The 25,006-nt window shown below is 35.9% G+C and overlaps 1 protein-coding gene across 6 annotated transcripts in view; it reads left to right on the top strand.

The window, feature by feature from the left end:
* The window catches only part of LRBA (LPS responsive beige-like anchor protein), a 369,063-nt gene that overhangs the window by 48,505 nt on the left and 295,552 nt on the right, over nt 1–25,006 (top strand). For 4 of the 6 annotated variants that reach the window (XM_088057132.1, XM_088057133.1, XM_088057134.1 and 1 more), the window contains exons 15-27: nt 1,157–1,236; nt 3,313–3,375; nt 5,205–5,302; nt 7,522–7,614; nt 8,405–8,513; nt 9,049–9,130; nt 10,755–10,878; nt 11,130–11,322; nt 20,811–21,836; nt 22,286–22,375; nt 22,638–22,813; nt 24,025–24,178; nt 24,589–24,769. In XM_088057132.1, the coding sequence (XP_087913258.1) occupies nt 1,157–1,236; nt 3,313–3,375; nt 5,205–5,302; nt 7,522–7,614; nt 8,405–8,513; nt 9,049–9,130; nt 10,755–10,878; nt 11,130–11,322; nt 20,811–21,836; nt 22,286–22,375; nt 22,638–22,813; nt 24,025–24,178; nt 24,589–24,769 (2,469 nt within the window). The remainder of the gene's footprint in view (nt 1–1,156; nt 1,237–3,312; nt 3,376–5,204; nt 5,303–7,521; nt 7,615–8,404; nt 8,514–9,048; nt 9,131–10,754; nt 10,879–11,129; nt 11,323–20,810; nt 21,837–22,285; nt 22,376–22,637; nt 22,814–24,024; nt 24,179–24,588; nt 24,770–25,006) is intronic. The other 2 variants (XM_014254789.2, XM_014254786.2) reach the window with 1 other exon arrangement.

Below are 25,006 nucleotides of genomic sequence, written 5' to 3'. Positions count from 1 at the left end.
TATGGTCTTTTTCTGTCATTTTTGTAATTTCAGAGAGAGAAGCAGGTGATGTGAGAGAGCAAGATGTACTAGGATTGAGTGCTCCCTAGATGTGTCTGACTTCCTGCCCCAGACTTCTCAGAATGACCAGCCCTTCCTGGTAGAGGGCTGTAAGGATTGTTTTGTAGTATCTTGCATCCTTTAAGAAGCAAAGCATCATGTTTTCTCTTTTTATTCTCTCGTGGATTTACTTAGATTTGGGACTCATTTATTGAGCCTGAGGCAAGTGGATGAGTGGGATAGTGTTAGTAGTGCAGTTTAATGGCTTCTTTTGACTAGGCTGGTTTATACTAAAAATAGCTGTTCTTAAACCAAATATGCCTGTGGGCCTATACTTTATAAAACCAGATGCATATGATCACTTTCATTCTTTAGATGGTTTGCTTTTGTGTGATGATTAAAATCATGAGAACTGTGACCCTGCAGGCAAATGTAAAAACTATCCCCCAAAATGGATTTGCAGCAGTTCATTTGCTTTCTGTACCAAGGCTTTTACTTGACTTTGACACTTGGTTGCACCTGTTTTTTTAACCTTGCTTCTCCTGGGAGCTACTGAGTGTTTGAGTATTTAAAATGTTTCCTTGGAGGTCTGCTTTATGCAGAGATGGCAGAAGCCAGTCCTTTTTGACTTTGAGTTAACAAATTAAGTCATGTCTTTCAAGGTACTCTTTATATATAGCATTGTAAAATTGATTTTTTTTTTCTTTTTTGTATTTAGCTAACGTATAATAATGGCATGTAGCTCTTCCTTTGAGCTACGGCAGAACTTTAAAAAAATCTATAAACTGCAAAAATTTTAAATCTGGGAATTCTGACATGAAGTTTTTGTATCAGTCTTATTCCTTGCATGAAGTTGGTTCATCATACTACAAGGAAACCTTAAAATCACCACAAATAGGTGAAGCCTTAGTGGAACCTCACTGATCAGACATTTTGATAATAAAAAGCGATAAAACACAGTACTGTTTTGTGGTCTGAAACAGAGGGTGGGAAGACTTGGAATTGTACCTTCATCCAGAAAATGCCTTTTATTTTTGTTTTTGAACATTGTGAAAATGCAGTGAATGCTAATAGCAACTGTTAATTTGTATTTTATGTATCTACTTTTCTTTTGTAGATGGGCCACGGCCTACTCAGAAGGAGATTCTATCCCTGCGAGCATTTTTGCTGATGTTCATTAAACAGCTGGTGATGAAGGTAGGATAGTTTTAAGTTATGGTAGGATATTTGAGTTTACTTTCATAAAGAAATGCATAATATGCTTTAACATGTTGAATTTTGTGATAATAAATAAACAGAAAAGCCATGTTAGGTGCTTCTTCTTGTGGCTCTTGCCATGGACAGCAATGCTAAGGAGGCATTTTTTTTTCACCTTTAAGCTGTTCTTATCAGAAGTGGAGCTGTTATTAGCTTCAATTAGCTAGAAATGTTTACTTTTGGGGAAACAAGTATTTAATTTCTTGTTGATATTTTTGGTTTTTTTTACATTAACATGATGAGCTACGTCGTAAGTGCCTAAAGACTAAAGAGCAGCATTTGCTGTTATATACTGTGGGTCAGTGAGACAGAGGAGGATAGGAAAGACTATCAATAATTTTCACAACTGTTTCTTGGTCATTAGAGGAATATTAGAATTCAGCAGCTCTACTGCTTATAGGCTCTTCATGACCCTCTCCTATCATAAGTTTTGGTCTCTTTTCTCCCTTCTGTGGACTGACTTTTCTTGTATTTGAGCCTACCTCCCTTTTCCACTCTTCCCCTGTGTTGCTAATAGACCAGTGAGCTCTGCATGGAGCAGTAGCTACCAGAAAGGCTCTGCCCTTGACTCTTCTACTCTTTCTTTAAATTGAGTATGTTGCAATTGAAGTACCAGGGATATTTTAGCTATCAAACTCTAAAAGACTGTCATTGAGTTTTAGATTCATTCTTACTATATTTTTTTAAAATTTTCCATTTCTGTCAAAGGTTTATAACCTGGACAGTTTTGGATAGAATTTCACCATGTTTGTCATGGTTTAACCTCATCTGGTAACCAAGTGCTACACAGCCACTTGCTGATGCACCCAGCAATGGGATCAGGGAGAGAGTCATGAGAGCAAAAGCTTGTTGTGAGTGATAAACACAGTTTAACAGGGAAAGCAAAAGCCACACACACAAGGAAAGCAGAATAAGGAGTTGATTCCCTGCTTCCCATGGGCAGGCAGCTCTTTAGCCATCTCCAGGAGAACAGGGCCCCATCATGCGTAATAGTGACTTGGGAAGACAAACACCATCACTCCAAACATCTTCCATTCCTTCTCCTTCCTCCTTCTTCATGATGCCACATGGTCTGGAAGATCCTTTTGGTCCACTGGGCTCCCCTGTACCAGCTGGGTCTCCTCCCACCCTCCCAGGCACCCCCAAATTCCTTGCAGTGTGGAAAGCAGAAAAGTCTCTGGCTCTGTATGAGTCCTGCTTAGCAATAAAAAGCTTCCCTGTGTTATCAACACTGTTTCTGTCACAAATCCAAACTACAGCTGTGTGCTGGCTCCTGTAATTAAATTCTACCCCAACCAAAACCAGCACAACAACAAATAGAACATCCACTGAAAAAGGTTGAGGTTGATCCTTTGGCAGGTTTTCTATTTGTACATAGTGGTGCAAAATCCTTTTGGGAAACAAAAAGACTTGCTTTAAAAAATAAAAGCCCTAAAAGTGGAGAAGTCTGCTTTTGCCTACCCTCATCTGGTTCTTGGAAACAGTTATTTTTTATTTTATTTTCGCAAAAAATACCTCAAGGCATATTGCTGGCATAGGTGCCATAAATGATTAAGATTTCTTCAAAGTTGATAGTAGCTGAAGATGGGCTTCTCTAGTGGAAAATAAGAAGCAAACAGGTATGGGTATAGCTAAGAGGCTTATAATTAAACTTCCAGATCTGCTTTTGAGTCCTTTATGCTACCTCAATTCTATTAAGAGGAAGCTCTCAGTTTAAACTGACTGTTTCAATTAACATGTATTACTATAACAATTTCATATACTATATTGCTATTTATCTTGTTTCAATGCCTGTGTTGAAATTGCCTTAAAATACTTCTATGGCATTCAGCGGGTGCTTTTGGGTGCAGGGAAGAAGCTACCTTGCAACTATGGAGCTATTACAGGATCAAGTGAAAGCAGATTTGTTGTGTGGTACTTGCTTTGTAATATAAACATTTTTTGTAACAATGTTTTTTTCTGGAAACAGCATTCTGTACTTGTAAGGTGATACTTAAAACCTGTTTGTTTTTAAAGGACTATGGAATAAAAGAAGATGAATTACAGGCTATCCTCAATTACCTACTTACTATACATGAGGTAATTTTTAATTTGGGAGATGTGTTTATGAATAGTGGCATACTAGTGCCGTTTGTGACCACCAAATGTTTGAATAATTTCAAATATAACCTCCTTTATGCCACAAGATGGCTCTGCAGAGGAAGTATCAAACATTGTCCAATTCTTTAGAGTAGTGTGCTGATATGCCAATATTCTTGCAGTGATTTAAGCACTATGTTCAATGTTAGATTGAAGTTCATTAAACCAGTAAGCCAAAATGGTTTCTTATGTTGTTCTGCAAACCAATTTACCAAGCAGAAAAACAGATGGTGAGACTGACTTTAAAAAAAAGTCAAAACCTTGTTTTAGGCTGCCTAAGTAATATTTTTTGTTTTGTTTTTCCACTCCTTTTTATTTTGCTTCTTAAATAAAGCAATAAAATTGAAAACATGCATTAAAAAAATAAAGATATATGTTAATGGCATCTAAGAGAAGCATATAAACTTAATTGGGAGAAAATGTTGGTTACTACTGTTACATCTGCATCTTCATATTTTAGCACCAGGAAAAGGCACTTTATGCCAGATGCAACATCAAAGACAAGGGAAATGGGGACATAAATCTAACTGATCTCATCTCTGTAAGGGTTCTTGAAATGGGTAAAATAAGGAATTAATTGAACTTCATTTCAAGCAGTATAGTTGTTTTTTTTTTAAATTTTGCTTACACCTATATTTTCCTTTAATTCTTTGTGCTGGTTACTACTACTTGGTAGTACCCTAGTCAAGCAATTCTACTTTATGTGGGGAAGTGAAAAATAAGACTTGGTAACATCTAAGAGTGAACTAAAATTGCAGAAGCTTTATATAGCCTTCAGATGAGGAAGTGATGTTTTTAATATCTTAGCAGTTTGCATGCTCAAGTGCAAAAGATCCATGAATGCTGAATCCCACAATCTAACTGTGAATTCAGAAAAACATCAACAAAAAAAGTAAAATGTAGCCTTCTCATGTGGCTAAATAGTGAGAGTGTCTGTAATGTCAGCTGATAATATCATCAGATGAACAGAGTTGTTCAGGAGGATATAAAACTGATTTTCTAATAGAGTATTAGAGTATTTGTTCAAAATACTCTAGAAAAAGGAATCACAGTATTTGTTCAAAAGTGTTGGACAGTGTTTTGTTTTATTATGTTTATTATTCTTTATTATGTGTTTTATTATTTATTTAAAATAAACTTTTGTTTTAATACTACAGAGTATGAGAAAAGACTAATTTTGTTATTTTTTAGGTTATTTTTAGTTACAAAGAACTTGGAACACATTAATGAACTGTAGCTTAGAGTGCTTTAGACTAAAAGTACGGAAAATTTTATTAAGCAGCTTGAATTACCCATTTAAAATATTATCTGTGGCAGGTGGTAGTATTTTTTTCCTCATGGTTTGAACATTTCTCACTAGAAACTTTTCATTAAACGGCGCTCTGTGCCCCAGAAAATGTGCAGCAGTTTATTTGTAGCTCCTGTGCAGGAAAGGATTGGGAAATACACATGCAAACAGAGGAGCATGTGTGTGGAAGGAAGTAACATAGTCTAAATTTCCATTGCCTGTAAAATCCTTACATCCCAGATATATATCATCACTGATATATCACTTTTCACCCTAAACAATTAAGTATATATTTGGTAATGTTTTCTCCTGCACTTGCCTTTTAGAGCTATCATTCTTTTGATCCTGGCCAAAGTTATTTGGTCCTTAGTTTATCATTAATCTCCACATACTTTTGAAATATTTTGTAGTGGTTCTTTTAGCTAAAATAGTGTTCTAGTGTATGTGTTGTGAATACAGATTTGTACCTTTTATTCAACAGGATGACAATTTAATGGATGTCCTGCAGTTGCTGGTTGCTCTGATGTCAGAGCATCCAGGTTCTATGATCCCTGCATTTGACCAGAGGAATGGCTTACAGTAAGTTCAAATTTTCTAAGTGGGAAAAAGGAGGTAGTGTTTTGACCATACTGTTGCTTGCAAGAACTCCCATGAAATCTGAATGGTTCTCATCAGTGTGTGTATTGCAATCATAGACTCCTCATCCTGGGAGATTTTTGGGTCCAGGTGTTCATTTTGACAAGAGGTGCTGGTGGATTTATTATCAATGAGGTAGTTTTTTTTTTAATGTTTCCAAGCTGTCAGTCACACTTAAATAGGGAGTGATCCATTTCAGTCTGTGCATTGATGTCTTCATCTACTGGTGCCCTGTCTTCAGCCCCCAATTCTTACAGATGTTTTAGAAGTAGACGGGGCCTGACAAAAATTGATTCAGATGTCTTCTGATCCTTGTTAGTTTTCTACCCCTTTTTTTTGTCCTGTGGGACTTTTCCAGAAAAACTTCTTATTTGTTTTAAAGTAGCACTTGGTGCTATGCACTGTTCACAGTCTTTTTCCTAACAAACAGAAAAATAGTGTTTAACACTATTGTGAGAGAGAAGTAGGGGAAGTAGCAAATTCTACTCTACAAGTAGAAAATCTGCCCAAGGAGCTAAGTTATGACTCTGATTTTGTCTTGTGGCTCTCAGGGGGTGGTCAAAGTATTGAACTTCCCTAATTTAACAGAAACCTGCCTGAACATAGTAGGGAAAAAAATGGTACAGGCAAACAAATGTAAGAACAATTCCTAGAAGGAACCGGGGAGGTGGGGAATAATAATTCGCTCACTGTGTAGAGGCAGAGTCTCATTTAATATACATTTAGTTGCATGTATTGGTTAACCCTGTTTATACATATATTTTTTCCAGTTGCCCTTTCTCAAGAGACTGCATTCAAGCATGTTTGTAGTTGTTTTCTCCCCTTTTAGTGCTAGACTGATTTTTTTTTTTAACAATTTTGATCAGATTTGATTTCATTTGTTTGGTAATGTATTACGTATGGGAAACTAATAACCTCTAAATAATAAGGTATTTGAATAACACATTGGGTCTCCAATGCAGTACATTTGGTTTTATTTAACAACTAGCAGTAGGTGCCTTCTTTTTTGTTAACAAGTATATGAGCAAGTCAGCATGAATAAGTGAGTCCACAGCGAGAAATCACTTGGTTTTCCTGTCTCATTTGTTACACTCCTTGCTCCGGTATTGTCTCCAGTCACTTAATGGATTGTTTGTATGCTTCTTGATACATCTACTTTTTGCAATTAAGGCATGATAATCTTGAAATTTAAAAATAGTTTTCCAAAGCTTTATAAATATTTGAAGTCTCTTAAAATAAAAAATGTTAAGTAACCAATCTAGCGTGGGGGAAAAAAAAATGATGTTTTTTCCCCATGCAATTAGAAAACCCTGATAGTGTTCTGTAAAGAAAAGCAGATATATGGATTCTATTGCTTGAATGGCCAGTGCATCATAGGTTTCCTTATTTGTTTCCTTCTATAGTTTCTGTGGTTGCAGCATTCTCCAGGATAAATTATTTGTTCTATCTAACTGGTTTTTAATCACCCATAGGTTTTTACCTTTAATTCTGGTATAGAACTATTTATTTATTTATTTAAAATTTATTCTTTTTGGTCTTAATTCAGGTGTCATAAGAATTATTTTTGAGCATATAAAAATAAAAGCACTTAACTATTGATGAGTGCTCAGTTATGGATAAAGTCTAAAAACCTGAAGTCCTTTGAACTCTTTAAAACTTGAAGATCTAAAATGCCGTGCTGTAACATGCAATAGTTTTGGAAAGGCTCTCCAAATTTATTTAAATGAGGTAGATTTTTTTCCTTCCCTCTAGTGAAGTGATCCAAATTTCTTCAAAATATTTATCATAACCTATTTATAAAGGGTGAGTACTGTGCCTTGTGTTTCAATATGATTTCATGGAACATTTGGAAATTAATGTTTTCTTTTTTCAAAGAGAGCTTAGTAGTCCACATAGGTAAGTTAAGTCAGATTTCACAGATTTAAAGATCTGTTGAATACTATGAACCGGAGTCCACCTAGAATCAGATAGTGATGTGGCCCGAAGCACTTGACTGTCTAAAAAGTAAGTGATGAAAGAAATTGGATGTAACTGATAAATACATTTAGATGTCTTAAATTTTTCTGAGAGGTTTACAAGCACCAAAAGCCTGCATTTGTAATAATAATATTTGTAATAACAAATTCCCATTGACAGAAGACCAATGTGTTTTCTCCACTTAGGGTTGTCTACAAGCTTTTAGCATCACAAAGTGAAGGCATCAGGGTGCAAGCTCTGAAAGTGATGGGATATTTCTTAAAGCATCTTCCTCCAAAGTAAGTACTGATTTGGGTCTTAAAACTAAACCTCCCAAGGAAGGTAGGTATCAAGGTAGGTTGTGACACAGACATTCTATATGTTATTTTGGGTATAAATTATTGGGTGTATATACACACATTTGTATGTAAAGGGGAAAAAGTTATATTGGAAGCTAAACAGGCTTCACTGAATAGGAGCTACTCTTCTTCAACTACCCCTCAGTCCATTTGTCCCAAATGTATTTTTGATATGGTGGAGCTGCTTGTTGCTGGCAGCTAGTGTCCAGCCATTATCACTTCTTATCAAGCTGATTGAACAGTTACTTGCAATATGGTCTTCTGCTTTTTAAAGTGACCCTTTTCCAGAGAAATCAATAGCAAGAATTAAACTGATGAGATGGAACCCCATGTTACTGAGAACTAGGTTTAATATATCTCAAGTCAACTGTGATAGTAGATAACTGTTGAGATTGCTGTCCATGATTGCACTTTTGAGTGAAATGAGGGCAAAGGTATTCTTTCCTCTGTGCTTATCAAGAAATCCCCAAGGCTGTGTTTCAGCTTTTTGGGCCCATGGGTGAGTGGACCTCATTTATGGAAGAAAGGTGGCTGCCTTCAGGGAATGATTTGTCCTTTCAGAATTGTAACACTTCCCCTTTTCCTTCACCAAAAGTGAAGGATTAAGGAACAAACAAGAAAAATATCTTACCAGTGATTTTTTATTTCTTGAGGCACATGTTTTAAACTTTTTTTCCCCCTAAAGCAAATGGAATGCATAAGTTTATTTCATCTTTCTCTACCATTTTAGGAGAAAAGCTGAAGTTATGCTTGGACATGGATTGTTCTCTTTGTTGGCTGAAAGGCTGATGCTTCAGACAAGCTTATTCACCATGACCACGTACAATGTCCTGTTTGAGGTAGTCATACACTGTAGTTAGGATGCAGTCTTTCTAATTACTTGTAAGACATTGTTAGAAAATTGCTTACATATTTGTGCTGATACGTTCCAGATGACATTAAACCATAGTGTGATGCAGCTGAATGCTGCTTTTTTTCTCCCCCATAAAGCTCACTACTTTGGATTTAACCCCTCCTCAACTTGGTTATGCTCATTATGAACAATTCTAGATAATGAGTAACCTGTATGTCTGAAGCAGATGCTCATGGAAATGTGGAATTTTATTATAGCAATGATCTTGCCTTAGGATAATTGCTCTGGTTAGATTGACATTCATCTTCCAGTGTATTTTAAATAACAGTATGCACTTAAGAGAGAAATAAAAAAATAAGGTAGCTTATAGAGCTTTAGAAACAGGATGAAACAAATTATCAAGAAAATTAGTGGGGATTTTTTGGGATGGTTTTTAGAATGATGATGATTGTGCTGCATACAACTTATTTTTCAGTAAGTTGTCTTCATATACATTGATATGGCATCTTCTTTCTTGCTAGATTCTGACTGAACAGATTTGCACTCAAGTAATACATAAACAACATCCTGACCCAGATTCAACGGTGAAGATACAGAATCCTCGTAAGAATGATACACATTTTTATGTGCTACCTTAAGAAAAGTCTGCTTTAAAAGAATGCTACTAATGAAAAAGTTAATTACGCTAATTACATCAGTCTTCTAATCTCAGTTTTATAGTTTTTTTTCACTCTAAAAGACAGATAACTTGTATTTAGTTGGAGTTATGTACAAAGTATGTCTCTATAGCTTCTCAAAAGACATTTTATGTGTCTGTAGATCATAACTCGCCTGTTTTGGTGGTGCAGTCATGTTATGGAATGGTTTTTCAAGACATGGATACACAGGATAATTTGATTTAATACATGTTAAGATTCCAGCAAAATTCTGAATGCATTATTTAGTGATGTCAGACTAAATTACCTGAAATAAGGAAACACCTTTCATCTTAAATTACATTCAGTATGACAATGCTAGGTGGAAAGTAGGAGAAATGTGTCTGTTCACTGTTTTGGTTAGCTTACTTTATTGGAAATACCTTGATATGAAACTTCAGATGTCTTTTGAACTTAGAGAAAATATGATATCCTTTCCAGAATTATGTACATTATCAATGTGCTCTGTACATAGTACAATGGACTTATGATAGCTTTGGGAGTTAACTTTTTCCTGGAGAAATAACAGATTTTTCTCTTTTGTAGCTGCTTTGTCATTAAATGTAGGTCACAGTTGTAGGTTTACTTCAGGTGGAAAATGGGGGAAAAGAAGCAAAGCAGATACAGAAGAAAGAAATCTGGTTGCATTGTGCCATTTTCCTTCTAGTAAATCTGTATGAAGCAAGATGTGAGCATGTCTCTGTTGCTTTCTCCTAAGATTTTTGAAGTTGACAGTCACTGCTGTGGTCAGTATAAACTATACAGAGACAGTTGATTCTGAAATTATTTAGGTCTGATAGGGAGAGTGACTTCTGGAGTCCCTTTTTTAGGTCATTGCTATTATCAAATAAGGAGTTTCTCTTGAAAGAAGTTGTACAAGATGAACTACAACTATCACAGTGACTGTGTTCAAGTTACACCCTAATTCATTTACAAAGTTGACTTCTTTTAAAGTAACAAGATAAGTCACCCCCCCACTGCTTCAAAAAGTGTGATGTACCCTCAGTTTTGACCTACTAAAATACAGAAAACGTGACTGTAAGAGATAAAATTTGATATTAGGAAGGTTTTTCGTAGCAGAAACTGTTAAGTTTAATTGGAAGTTGGTCACATTCTTTGAAAATTCAGTATTATTAAGGTTGAGCAAAATCTCATAAGGTAGAGCACTTTTCTCATAGGTTGCTTTTCTAAAGGATGCTTTTTATGTGAACCTCATGTAAAAATGGTTCTGACAGGTTCTGATAGCTTATAAATTGTCATGCAGTAATATTTGTGTTGCTTAAACATGGCAATTCAATGAATTCTGTTTTCTTTAGAGGCCTTCAAATCCCCCTGATGCGTGACTAGGCTTGAAAAGTATTGGAAGAAGGGATTTGTTCTACTTAAACCTTCTCCAATAGAGATGTGCTTTTTCTGAGTATAAAACTTTTTTATGTGGTGTCACTTTCCTTGTACAAACACTGTTGGAAGAGGCCTTGTGTTTTATGCTATGTTTAGTCCTAATATTTTGTTACTCATGAACTGTTTTACAGAGATTTTGAAGGTTATTGCAATCCTGATCCGTAATTCTCCACAGTGTCCAGAAACTCTGGAGGTCCGGCGAGCCTTTCTCTCAGATATGATTAAACTGTTTAATAACAGCAGAGAAAACAGGAGGTAAGAGGGCTTGCTCTATGCACAAATATATAAAGTAAAGAAGGTTTCCTAGTAAATTAAACTCATGTGGGCCGATACAGCTTCATTACTGTTTCAGCAAATTCTGTACTCTAGCAAAGTCTTCAGTATGAAAAATTAGAGAAGCTTACATGTAGCAATTTTTCTAAGCATGTTGGATTCTTGATTTAGCTGTTGGATATATTTGTAAGATATATTTTAAAATATGATTCAATAGCATGTGTGTTTTGCAGGAGTTTGTTGCAGTGCTCTGTCTGGCAGGAGTGGATGCTTTCCCTTTGTTGTTTTAATCCAAAGACTTCTGAGGAGCAGAAGATAACTGAGATGGTTTACACCATATTTCGGATTTTGCTGTACCACGCGATAAAATATGAGTGGGGTGGCTGGCGTGTGTGGGTGGATACACTCTCAATCACACATTCAAAGGTGAGATTAATCAAATTTCAGGTGCATATCTGAAAAATTTTGGTGCTGGTCTTGCTTTTTAGTAACAGCAAGAACACAAGGTGGCGCAACATAGCTATTCAGCAACAAAAATACCTTTTAGTAACATCAAAAGGCTGTAAATGAGTAAAAAGCAAAGAAATCCAAGTTAAGGCAGATGCTTCAGCTGTTAAACTGTCATGGAATATGGGGCAAAGTGCAAATCCTTGCAGTATGAATGAGACTATTACCCTTTGTTCTATCTGAATTTTGTCGTTGTTACAACCAGAGTTACATCATGAAAGTTATTAGCGGTTCTCTGAATAAGGCACAGTAGTACAAAAGGTGTTTTATACTGCCTTATTCTAAACAAAAGAGTGAGGCCAGTGTGGGCCTTAGAATTATTCTGATTATCACAATATTTACTTCTAATGAATTAAATTATAAATTACCTATTTCTAAATGCATGCAACTTAGCAGTGTGAAAAGGACATCTGTAAATCCAAAAGATCACTTTATGATACTAAGGAATTATTGGCATTTCTGAGGTCTTGGATTTTGAATTATTTTTTTTTTTTAAAGAGGTCAGACAGCAAGAGACTTGTTATTTTGCAGCTCTATTTGTTGCATTCAGAGGATGATGGTGGATTCTTGAGCTATGGGGAGACAACTGTAGAAATCTTTGTAATAAAAATGGGTGAAATAACTTTATTAAACAGTCACTTAGCGAAGTGGAATTCTGGTGCAAAGCACCCAGGGCCACATTTTTTTTAACCCTTACAGAGATCACATTTTAGGTGTCAGAACATTCTTAATATTCTTTTTTGTTGGCTTTGCAGTCTTCAAAAACCAGTTTCCTCTTTTTGCCCAAGATGCAGAGGGCATGGGTGAATTGTACAATGGCAAACTGTAGCCAGAGTAAAGATCCCTAATGTGTTTTTATATAAAGCTGGCATAATTTAGCATGTGTGTGATTGCTGGCAATTGTGCCTGGGGAAAGATGGAGAGGTGAATAAAGGAAGACCATCTTTCTGATTGTTACTCAGAGCTTTGGTGTCTTGAATTTAGAAATGAGCTTGTACATTATCTTATAATCTGTAGTTCTATTCCTAGACTCCTTTTATAAGATAATGTAATGGCAGAAATCTCGTTTAAACAGCATATATGTCAGAAAGGTTATATGGATTTTTGGTCACACTCTTCAATGATTTAATGTGGCTAATCAATGATCTAGAGTTCCTAGAGAAAAAACCAAAGATTTTTTTGTAATGCCATGACCAAATGTCAAGAACAAAACACCACAGTTTTAGAAAAGACAAAAAAAAATACATAGATGTAGGTAATGTTGGTCTGGTTTATTAATTTGTATTTTAAAGGCTGTATGTTTTTGTAAAATGCCATAGTGAATGGGAAGATGACCTACTTCAACCTATGCTTCTCATTTTTGGTTCCTGGCATGCTGCAATAGAGAGGTGTCCTTGGTTGTAGCAGTAGCTCCCTGTAAGTTTTCCCAAGTCTAACTTAATTGACTTTCTGGTCAATATATATCTGTCTGTTCTTCTGTCCAATTTCAGAAGAAGTTGAATGATGGCAACTTTGGAAGTGTGTGAGTGTGGGCAGTATGGTGGTGGAATATTGAAGGACTCATGGAGGAATTCGGTTTGTTTGGATATCAGTACTAGTTCCAGAAGCTGAAATGAGAATGTTTAAACAGCAAAAGTGGCCAGAAACTAAGTTGACAATATTGTTGTGAATGATGATTCCATTATCAAGATTTTAAAATTTCACCTTTATTATGCACTTTCCATTTGAACTTTTTTTGTCATACAATTCATGCAACTAGCCATATAAAACTAGATGATACTTCAGAGCTGCCTCTTAATTACATAAACATAAATTAGGATAAATCACAAAAAAACTCTTGAAAAATGTCCTTATAAACAGATAATTATAATGATTTTTTAATCCTGTTAATTTTACTATTTTAAATAGTCTTCTATCCTGTTATACCATTATTGAAATTCATAGAGATTCACACATAACCTGGTATAGGCATAATTCAGTGGACAAATTGTTCGATGCTAAGTGCATCTCAGATATTTTTGATTTCTAGCATGCTTTCAAAGTAATGTGGGAATTATGGGAGCAAAAATATTTCCTTAACATTAGAAAGAGAATAACCAATTTGGGTTTTTCCTATTTCATCTCTAATTGTATTGGGTTACTGCTTATTTTTCCTTTTTACAGCCCTCTGTGCCATTCGTGCCACTAATTTATAACACCATTCTATGATAAAGAACTAGTACATAAAGGACCAGTGTACAGAATTGGATAGGTTTTGCAGAGCTACACATCAAGATACATGCGGCTGCTATAAAAAGCCAAAGAAACTCAATTGCAATTTTATTGTCCAGTTTGATAGATTTCCTGCCACCTTTGTAGCAGGGAAGCTGTTTGTCACTGTAACCCTCTCCTCCAACAGCTGCACAGTGTTTTATAAGCAGCAGTGGCTTTTCCAGCATAATTGCACTGCATTGACTTCCTTGCACTCAGAATTTAAAAGGTGTGTACATGTGTACAACCTTTTAAAAGCCGAATTTCTCAGTATTACTCATGTATTTTGTTTATGTCTGTATTATTTTTGATGCTTTGCAGATACTAAGCCATTGTATACAAAGGTGTTTAATCTGTTGCTTCTAGTTCAATGAAAATATTGGAAAAATTAAATCAGAACTCCAGTTTGTTCTAACTGGCCAGTGTTGAATATATGAAAGCACCTAAGAACTTCTGTTTTTTAAACATTGCAACCATGCTAACTAGGCCAAGTCAAGAATGGTGGACAACTTCCCTTTTATTTTCCCGAATTTTAAAAGAATAAAATTATTTGTGCAGTATAATACATTCCTAAAGTATCTGAGTGTTTTAAACTACTGGGAAGACTAACATCTGCTTATTTCAGTCCCTTAAATATATTTTACTACATAAAGTGGATTCATGTTATCTTTCTGTTAAAGGAAATATATTCAGGTGAAGAATGATTTTGTTTTTGTTTTTGTTTTTTTTTTTTAGTAGCTCAAGAAATGTTCAGCAAGTAAGACTCAGATGTTGATATGTGTAAGCTGCAGTTCTGTTTCTATTTAAGTGGAAACATTTTATTCACTGATCTGAATGAGAAGTATAATCTCAGAATGTTAATAGTGAGACCTTACAGTGCAGTGTATTTCTAACTAATTGTCAGTTTTCAGTCTAAAGTTCAGTTGTAATAAATACTGTGAATGTTAAGTAAATTTGTATATTCTTTTATGCCCTGCCCATTTAATTTAATTGGGGGGAAAGAATACCAGTACATTTATGTGTGCTGTGTTTGCCAGGTTTTCATCACTGTTTGATGAGGGAAAACTGGCAAAAGCTGCAGAGATTGGGTGGTAGAGGAGTTACTATATGGTGGCAATTAAAAAACTAATTTGCAGAGAAGTGAATGTGGCTTAGTTTTAGAAGGTAAGAGACCATCGGAATCTGGAATCCAAATCCCATTGGCATCCAAGATTTGTTTAGGAAGGTTTTGTCTGTTTTTTATTCCTGTCATGAGGGCAGGAGAGTCTCCTGCTCTCCCATAGCAGAGATTTTCAACTCCAGGGAGTTTTGAAGTCTTCAGGTGTTCTTTGGTCCTCTGAAAAGTGTATCTGCATTGCCCTGAGAGGAGGCAGAGGTACGTGGCCCAGAGGGTCATTGTACCACTTGTCCCATGTCCAATATGTCAGTTGAGCAAAGCTTGGGAGTATCCTTGAAATTATTCAATATTATGTTCATTCTAATGGTGTAAATAGTTTTTATTAATAAATATTACTTATTCTACATAGAAGTAATTCTCAGCTGAGTGACTCTCACCTGAGTTATGGAGAGCAGAAGGAGCTTGGAGACTGGAATGTGCTCCTTTAGAGCTGTGCACACCCCAAGATGTGTTGTGATGATACAGTCCCTCACCTTTACCAGGTGTTTCCTTGTTACAGCTTCTTTTGTAGTAACTCTCTGGGAAGGCTTTTCTAACCAGTGGCCCAAGGGAGAAGAAAGTATCTTCATTGTTCAGCAGGCAGAGGTGTGTACCAGTGATGGGCTCTTACACATGCAGCCTGTATGGTTAATGGGGAGCTCCTCCATCTCATTATTCACTTGTTTTGAAGGAGTGCGGTGTCATGAATAAAGCTGCAGGATGCTAACATTTGACTAATCCAAACTGAAAGAAATGAGAATAGGAGGGAGCAAGGTAAACTGGGAATTTATAAAGGCCTTTATAAAGCTGTAGAGAAGCCTTAAAAGAAGAGTGTAATAGAAACTTGCTACTAAGTGCCAGAACTCTGAAAAAGAATTATGGAAACATTTGAAGTGGAGAGAGTGCATAAGGAGGCAAGAAGCTCCGAAATAGTCTTCATGTGTAAAGAAGACTAGAGGAGAGAGAGGATTCTCATCTGTATGACTTGGTGTAAAAAATCTTTGGAAGATGGGACCTGTGTCTGCAGCCTCAAGAATTGTTAGTGGTTTTCTTTGCTGTTGCTGCAATTTGAAGCAATCCTCCTCTATAATTGCAGCTACCTCTGTTCACATTGTGGGACCTGAATTAGGGCTCCTGGCCATTATTTGAAATGATGGATGTGGAGTCTTTGCTGTAGGGCTGCCAACAATATATGGAGATACTAGAAAAGGATGGCAGAAGTGAGCAGTGTGTTAAGATCTGTTGCTGGACATTGTAACAACGGGGTGACAAAAGCTGATTTTAGTTACAGAATATTTTTGTTAATAGCTAAATATCAAATGTGTACAAGATAGAGTTTGACAGTCCCTTGAACTGTAGGAATGATGGCAGGGATTGAGATAGAAAATACATACCTTGAGAAGATTGTGTGTACTCATATCCTGCAATTTAAACTCATTAAAAGCATTAATTTCCATAGTGAAAATGAGCTAATACATGTTTGGGATACAGTTTGAATTTATTGCTGTATGATGATGTAACAGTAAGCTATACCGTGACTTGATTTGAAGTAAAATTGTCCCTCAGATTAGCAGACTTCTATGAATTATATTGACTAGTACTTGCTTTCTTATTGTAGAAATTATTTTTTTTTTCTCAAGATGAGTAAAAAAAAAACAGGCAGAACTATTGCTTCTTAGGTGAAAATGCAAGATACAGGAACATGAAACCATCTTGAAACAGTGGTTTCCCCCCACCTTTTACATCAGTGAATGTGCTTCTGGTGGAAGTTTAGACTCCAAGAAACCTTTCATATGTAGTGTCCTGCAAAGTATGTTTTAACTTGCTTTTCTTAGCTTGCTTCTGTGAACCACTCAGAAATAGCCCAGAGATTCCTCAAGTCAGGGGGTTACAGACTGTAACTCAGTGCATGGTGCACACAGTATATTTGTAGCTTTTCCTGTGCTGAGCTGAAAATTAATTTTGATATCTCTGATAGTGGTGTATCCTGTCTAAACAGGCCTGTTTATGTTTGGAGATTGAATTACACTTTTGAAACTGTTAGTGTTAGTAGAGGAGAAGGGAAAAAAGCAGGTCAATAACATTCTAGTTAAGATTTAAAAAGTTGTGATGCTTTTTGGAATTATGAAGAGTTTTTTCATTTATCATGAAGAGTTTATGTAAACCAGCAAAGGCGCTTGTCGCTAAAGGACACAAAATGATTCACACGACCACTCTCAATGTCAGAACAAAAACCTGTGATTTTATTTTCTTACTCCAGGATTTACAGATTCTCGACAATGACCAGGGATTGGATAATTAAGTTACCACCTTCCCAAGCACACTGGTCATGTGAAATGTCCATCAAAAGGCATTTCTTAGAAGGAATGTGATAAGCAACTCATATTTACAGGACTTTCATGGGAAAGTAAAACTATGAAAACATTATCAGAAGGCTTAATTTTCAGGGTGACAGGAGCTGGTTTGCACTGAGCAGACTCATAAGGAAACAAATATATATGATTATCTGACCTGTCTGGAAAAATATTCCCTTCCTTTCTCTGCTCTATGAAATTGCTCATGTGAAAATGGGAAAAAAGGCCTAAATCTTAATGTATAGTTAAAATATTTTCTCCATGTTCTTTAATGCAAATGTCAATCATCTTACTCTTTCTCATTGCTGGATGCTAATTTTTCTCCTTGGCAATTAGTAAACGTTGGATGTCAAATTAAGTTAAAATTAATGGCAGAGGCAAATGCTGCAGTTATTAGCTCACAAGTGTCTTCAACTTGTAGTGTGTAGAGATGCATTCCAAGCATTGCAGACAGCTATGGATTAACCATCAAATGATGGTGAAGATTAATGATTGGCCTTTTAGCTCACTAATTTAGAACAATTTCTGGTAATTAATTTTGTATTATCAGCTTTACAGTTGCAAATGCCTTAAGGAAAATGAAAAAATTACTTACATACACTTAGGGTTCTTCAAGGTCTTGTAAATTGTTGTGTGCTTGCAGGTCCTAATGTTTAATCTTTAAAACCTTTATGTACTCTGTGCACTTGCTTTTAGTAATCATAAGTTCTACTTAATTTTGCATTTTTGTTGGTACCAATTTTGTTAACCTTAGGTGTTTTGTTTTATATGTATAGTTTGGCTTTGTGTACTCATAAAGTTTGGCTTTGTGTTTTATAAATGCCACATCATGCAATAGAATTTGTAGGGGAACAATTGTCTAGTGCCTCCTTTGTAGAACCACAATTTCTTGGTTTCCTGTCAAATTGAATTACAGATTGATATAGTGAACAGAAGTGTTTATACAGCCTGAAAGTTGGCTTTTGTAAAGTTGGATTTTACAAAGCAGAATTTCTGAAATTTGTATCCTTTTTTTATATGAGAAACCTCTGGACTCATAATGGATGTTAGAAAAATACTGGTTAATGTGGTCTTTCTAATTCTGTGCCTTGGTATTTTGAGTTTTATTTAAGGGTCAGTATTTAATACATTGTAACATGAATTCTTGTTAGTGTTTATGGTCAAAGTAGAAACTGCTATCCTCATTGAGAGTGTTTTTTTTGGGAGTGATGTTTTCCTTTAGATCTGTACAGCCTAATTTTCTTCACCAGTGTTTTCTTACAGTTTTTTCATTGTTCTGAAATCAGTGTAGATTCTCATCAGATTTTCCTTGGATTTATTTGCCCATAAGTTTACATTATCTACCTGTGAAGACAAGTTGTCAGTATTGACCTTCTTGCTGGTCTTTGTTTCTATTTCTTTTTAGTAGCAATTAAAAATCCTGCAGTGTGCAGTTTCATTTTCAGTATTGCTCTGTAATATCTTCCAAAGCATTGCCTGTTCCAGGTTTTAGATGAAATTAGTTGTAAAATGGTATTGCATCCCTGTACTATACATGGTGTTTTTAAATGTTGATCATACCTGGTTGGAAATGTGGAGGTCAGAGGCAGCCTTGGCTGCAGTGACCATGAGATAGTGGAGTTCAGGATTCTGGGGGAGGGATGAGAGTAAAAGCAAGCTCACAATCCTGATTTATGAAGAACAGATTTTGACTTATTTTCAAGCGAGGCTGATTTAAGGCTGTGAACCAGATGATCAATTTGTCTGGTAAGGAAAAATCTGAAGCTGCAATAGGTTTTTGTTAAGGGGAAGGGGCTTGGTAGCACACTAGGAAAAAGCAGTATAGTGAAAAGAGTAGGTCTCAGGTTGTCCCAGCTGAGATGCAGCTGACTGCCCATTTCTCCAAAAGTAGTTGCCAGCCCTACAGACTGTATTCATGGAAAGTGAGAAGCCATAAACTTGGTAACTTTTACTCGTACATATGAGTTTAATGAGGTTTACATTAGAATGATGCATGAAAATATGGATGTCCACACTGTTAAATATTGTGAGGCAGTATGCTTTCTGAGAAGTACATAAAAGTTTTGCTGAAATCAAACAATGACATTTTCATTTGTTAAATATCTCTTTAGTGCATGCTGGAACAAAGCTTTTTAGGAGTTTTGGAAATGGAGGAAGCAACAGGGAGAGAGAAATGAGGGAAAGCTAGCTGGAGATAAGTTCAAGTTATTAAGTTTCCTTCTTCAGAAAAGTAGTGATTAGACCTAAAGTAGCAGCTTTACCTAATCATGTTTTGGAAAACAAGTGAAAAATGTAAGGGACAGCTTATTAGCATGATCTATTTTGTGTTGACTTTGATATTCTGATTGTGGTACAATTCAGGAAGTATTTCTCAAGTAATAATGCCCCCCACATGTTCTTTTCAGCAAAACCCTAGAATCAAATAATTTATGGATCCATTATGACAGATGGATGAACTTTCAAGCATTTGTAATCATTCACACTTCATTTTTGTGCATAACTGAATGAAAACTAGTATTTGAAGACTACTTTTTTGGGTTTTTTTTAAGCAAGCCGAGTGAGATATCCCAGTTCTGTTTCTAGACACTAAAGTTCAATTAAATTAACTTGAAGGACTGACATGTTTCAGATCATGTTAAAATAGTGCATTGCTCCTGCAGTGCTTTAGTATACTTGACTAATTGAGAAAATAGTATGTTAAAAAGCTAATACTGACATCAGAACCTGCCAAAAATACTTTTTGTGTTTTCTCTTTCTTATATCTGATTTGTCAACTATAATTTCTAAAAAAAACCAAACATTTTTTGACTTCCCTGTCCATAACTTGTGTTATGGAATATAAATCTAAATCCTAAGTGGAAAGATATGGATAAACTAAATTGAATAACAGTGTAATAAAAAGGTAGTCTAGTGATATTTTATTTTTCAAAACACAGGTACTTGTTTGGGCAAATGAGATTTATTAGTGTGTGTATAAAGAATTTTTCTATTTGGATTTTTTTAAAATAGAAACAACAATGATATTTTCAGCTGAGGAATAGAGAAGTCTTTTCCCGTTAACCAGTTTGTGTAGCTTTTCTCAGGCTGAGATGGGGTGAACAGCACTCACTGGAGGAAACATCCTCTGGAGAATTTTAGGTATTGTTTGGGGATCCACAGGATTTTGGCTTTGTTACGTGCTTCTCTGTGCTCTGTCTTTGTGAGATTGTACTTTATAGTGTAAAATTTTCATAAGTTTATGTATCTTGGTGGATTTCTGAGCATATTAAAGGTGCTAAAAAGATGTGAAAGCTCTGCTACTTCTCGCAGCCTCCTCCTTCACAAAAAAATAGAGGTTTTCAAATATAGTAATTCTGTGGATCTTATGCTTAGGATGTCCTTTGGATCAGTCCAGTTGGGGTTTTTTTGACACTGGCTTTACTTTTTTTTTTTTCATCCTTTTAGCCAGGAAAACCAGGTTCATGTAAGAAAAACTTGCTGTCAGTTGAAGTAATATCTAAAGTGCAGGAGTTTCTTTATGGAAATAACAATATACAATATAAATTTGTGATTTGAGCATTAATTTTGTTTTTTTGTGTTTTTGTTTTTTTCAAGATAACAGACATTAATATATAGTTTGTAATGTCCTTTGAACTTGATCCTTTTAGGTAACTTTTGAAATGCACAAGGAGAGTCTTTCCCAAATGTACAAGGAGTACCAAGGGAAAGGAGGTGAAGGGAGTGGAGTACATTCTTCAACTCCAATTAGAACAATCTCTGGGATTAGCAAAGAAGCTGAAACCAAGGGAAAACATCAGTCTCTGGAGTTAGAAGAGAATGCTGCTGCTCCTTCTTGCATTACTGCTGGTGATACGCAGTGCAGAACTGAAAAAAATGAGAAAGGAAACTCATCAGATGGTGGGCAACAAACTCCTTCAGTGTCTAATCGTAAGGAGGAATTAGAGGGGGAGGATATGGGTCCTACAAAGGATTTAAAAGCAGTGCCTTGTGTGGAATTTTCTCAAGAACCAGAAACAGTGAAGGCCAGTGTCTCAGAAATCAGTACTGGAATAGCTGAAGCAATTGAAGATTTTAACAAAGCTGTTGAGCTTGTGGGAGAAACAGTTGCTGTCACTGCTGCTTCTTTAGCCACGCAAACCCCTGTGGAAGGAGAGACTCCCACAAGTCCAGAAAGACTGGAAAAATTAGCAGGAGAGGTGGAAGATGAAGATGACTTTGTTGATTTGAAAGATGAAAGTAGTTTGTCTTTACCTTCAGAAGAACTTGCAGAAAGAAACAAGAAATGTGACTCTAATGCAAGCGAAGTGACAAAGCAGGAAGAAACACCAGAGAAGCAACCTGTACCTGGGCTTTTAAAATCTGAGGGTACTGAACGTGTGGATGAGAAGAAACAAGAGCTGACTTTGCCAGAGATGGTGAGTTCTGCAGTTCCACACGTAGTAACTCAGCCAGATTCAGCAGGAAAAAAGAAGCTGAAGGAAGGAAATGTAATTACTAGTGAAACCAAAACAACTGTGGAAAATGCAAATGCACATGTGACAGAACCTGCTGGAGCCTCTGACAAAAGAATTGCCAAGCTTGATGTTTCCAGTGTTGCATCAGATACAGAAAGACTGGAGCTGAAAGCTAACATGTGTCTAGAAGCACCTCTGCCCCCCAGATCCATGCCTGAGGTAAATTCTACCTGTCCTTCATCCGTCCACCTTGAAAATGAAGGAAGTTATTTTTTATTAATTTTTTGAGAAAGCATACCTAAACATTCTGGGGATTATAATGTGTATGATTTTTGTGAGTAAGCTATAAAGTACTTTTAACCCTGGGTGAAAATAGCCATTATTCTTAATAATTTGTGTATTGAGAAGTCTCCAAGATTTTTGTACATCCACATATGAATGCTGTTATAAACTGAGTATTTGACTAGATGGACACTTCATCTCAGTTGTTTTAAACTATAAAAATTGATAAGTTTGTCACTACATAATGTCAATCAACCTTTTTTTTGTACAAGTATAAATTATGACTGGGCTTCTGTTGTGTGCTGCAGTGCTTCAGCCCTCTAGTCTTTAGTTTCTAAGCTTTTAATGGTTAAATAGTCATGTCTCTGAGTACTTCCCTTCTGCAGAGATACCTCCTAATGGATGCTCTTCAGTCTGCACCATTCTTCCTTAAAGGAGGAAAACCATTTTCTGCAGCAACTTATTCTACCCCCCTGGTAAGGTTGGGTGGCTGCTTGTAAATATCTAGACTGGCAGGTGTGGTAGTGCAGCTGTAGCCTAGTTTGTAGTTTTGGTATATCCATGAAATAGCATTTGTGTAATAGTTTTAGCTTTATTTGGAACCACGTACACAGTCTGGACTTGCTGGATATCTAAAATCTCAAGTCTGTTAAATGCATTTCAGTACCATGGGAACTAATAACCAGAATATGGGTTTTGTGTTTTGTTTTCTTTTTTGTCTGCAAACTGTGCATTCAGCCCTCAAGACAGCAGGTTTCCTCAGGGCAGGAGCTGGCTGCTCCATCGGATGGGCAGAGGAGGGACATGAGGTCAGGTGTGTTCCGTATTCCCGAGTTCAAGTGGTCACTGATGCACCAGCGCCTACTCACAGACCTGCTCTTCTCCATAGAAACAGATATTCAGATGTGGAGAAGGTACATCCTGTGCTTTATGTGGAATGATCCAGACTGTGTTCAGTTATAAGAGGCTCATTGACTTAGACTCAGGGACATCTGGTATTTTACTCATTATTCAGTAGCCTGACTTATTTTGTGACCTACACCAAATTATTCTCAGATTATTTTTTTAAAGACTCTTTACAGACATAAATGTGTATTGGTTCAGGGCTTGCCCACAGATTAGGACTGAATTCCTGGCTACATGTAAGTCAGTGGCAGTCTAGCTGTTGATTTTTGTTCAACCAAGATTATAGTTTTCCTAACTATATTTAAGTATATTTAATATATTTAAGGGCCTGTGTCTTCTATTCTTATCCAAATGTGGATAAGAAAGATAGATAATATATCCAAAATAGTATTTCTTGCTTCTGCATTTACGCACATTGAGTTGCTGCTTTGATAGGGTTCTGTGAAACCAGAGATGTTAATTTGAAGATTGACTTCTAACAGGGATCTGGAATGTAATCATGAAGATCTTCGAAAACAGCATTAATTCTGCGACTGAATTTTAAGGCTTTGTAACTGAAATAAGAGGGGTGTCCATTGTTAGCTTGTAGTGTCAAATTTAAACTGAACTATATACCTGTACTGAGTGATAAAAAGGAATGTCAGGATAAAGAAATAGAGTAGTTAAATGATTCAAACAATTTAAATTGAGGTGAATTTTTGTCTGACTGTAATTTTTCGATATGTTTAAGTTAACCTATCAGAACATCATCAGATATAGCTAAAATATATTTCTATCTTAGCCTCTGTTTTGGAAAGTTTTTGACCTTTGTTGACTTTTAATTTCTCTGAGAAATCCTTAGTATTTGCTTTAGTTTTCCAAAGATTTAAGTTCAAATCTAGTTCACTGTTCCAGGAGACTTCATTCTCTTTCCTGATACAGTGACTTTTGCTAGCAAGCAGTCATAGAGCAGCCTATAATGTATCTTTATACAAATGAGAATTAGCAATCATCTTGGTGTTTTTAGCTACCTATGATCTTGAGCAGTTTATGAACAGAAAACGTAGTTTTAGGTTTAGATTGAGATATATCAGTTGACCCTTACAGTCATGAATTATTTGCTGCCTCACTGCTAAGTGTCTGGTTTCAGTTTTGCAAAAACAGAAATATGTTAAAATACCCTCAAAATAAAGCTCTATTCTTAATGTCTTTTTTTTTTTTTTGTTAAATTTTTGAACAGCCATTCTACAAAAACTGTGATGGATTTTGTGAATAGCAGTGACAATGTGGTGTTTGTGCACAACACAATCCATCTCATCTCTCAAGTGATGGACAACATGATCATGGCCTGTGGTGGTATCTTGCCATTGCTTTCTGCTGCCACATCTGCTACTGTAAGAAATTCCATTTTTATTAGAAAATTCCTCACTTGTGGGAGGATGCCTTTCTTTATGGAGTGTATTATTTATTATTCCTGTTCTTTTGGGAAACGGGAAATGCATATGGGGTGTTTCCACAGGCATCTCTTTCCTCCCTTTGCTGCCTCCACGCTTTCTCTAAGATAAATTGGGCACTTGACTTCTTTACCTGAAAACATAAAATAAAGTTTCCTACCTTCGTTGCCCCACAGTGGTCTTGAATGGGATTAAATCCCAATACTAATGATTGTTCCTAGAATATGAGTAATTACTAGTTTTGAATGTGACTGATAGTGGACTTCCAGCGCACATTTTTCTTCATTTAGCATGCAGGAATATTATCTTTGTGAAGAAGTAAATGTTGCTTTCAATTTTTCTCTGTCTAGCATGAATTGGAGAATATTGAGCCAACTCAAGGACTTTCAGTAGAATCATCTTTAACATTTCTCCAGAGATTAATCAACCTTGTGGATGTGCTAATTTTTGCAAGCTCTCTTGGTTTCACTGAAATTGAGTCTGAGAAAAATATGTCATCTGGAGGAATTCTGCGACAATGTCTTCGTCTGGGTAAGCAAATGAAGACCATTTAATGAGCATAGGAGCTTGCAGTTACCAAATAGTTAGCTGTTAGTTTTGTTTTTTTTTTTCTGTCCATTGTTTTGTTAAATCAAGTCTAAATGTAGTCAAACATTAAGATCTTTTACAGTTTTATTGTATTCTGCAATGCATATAAATATATATATATATTCCTCTCTAGAAGTTTAAATAATATAAATTAAGTTTGGTAGCCTGTTTTGATTTTAT

The sequence above is a fragment of the Pseudopodoces humilis genome, chromosome 6 (genome assembly GCF_049639895.1).
Source record: "Pseudopodoces humilis isolate 2021_Gansu_Grassland_sample_001 chromosome 6, ASM4963989v1, whole genome shotgun sequence".
NCBI lineage: Eukaryota > Metazoa > Chordata > Aves > Passeriformes > Paridae > Pseudopodoces > Pseudopodoces humilis.
Note: the sequence above shows the minus strand (reverse complement) of the source record. Positions and strands in the feature narration are given on the sequence as shown.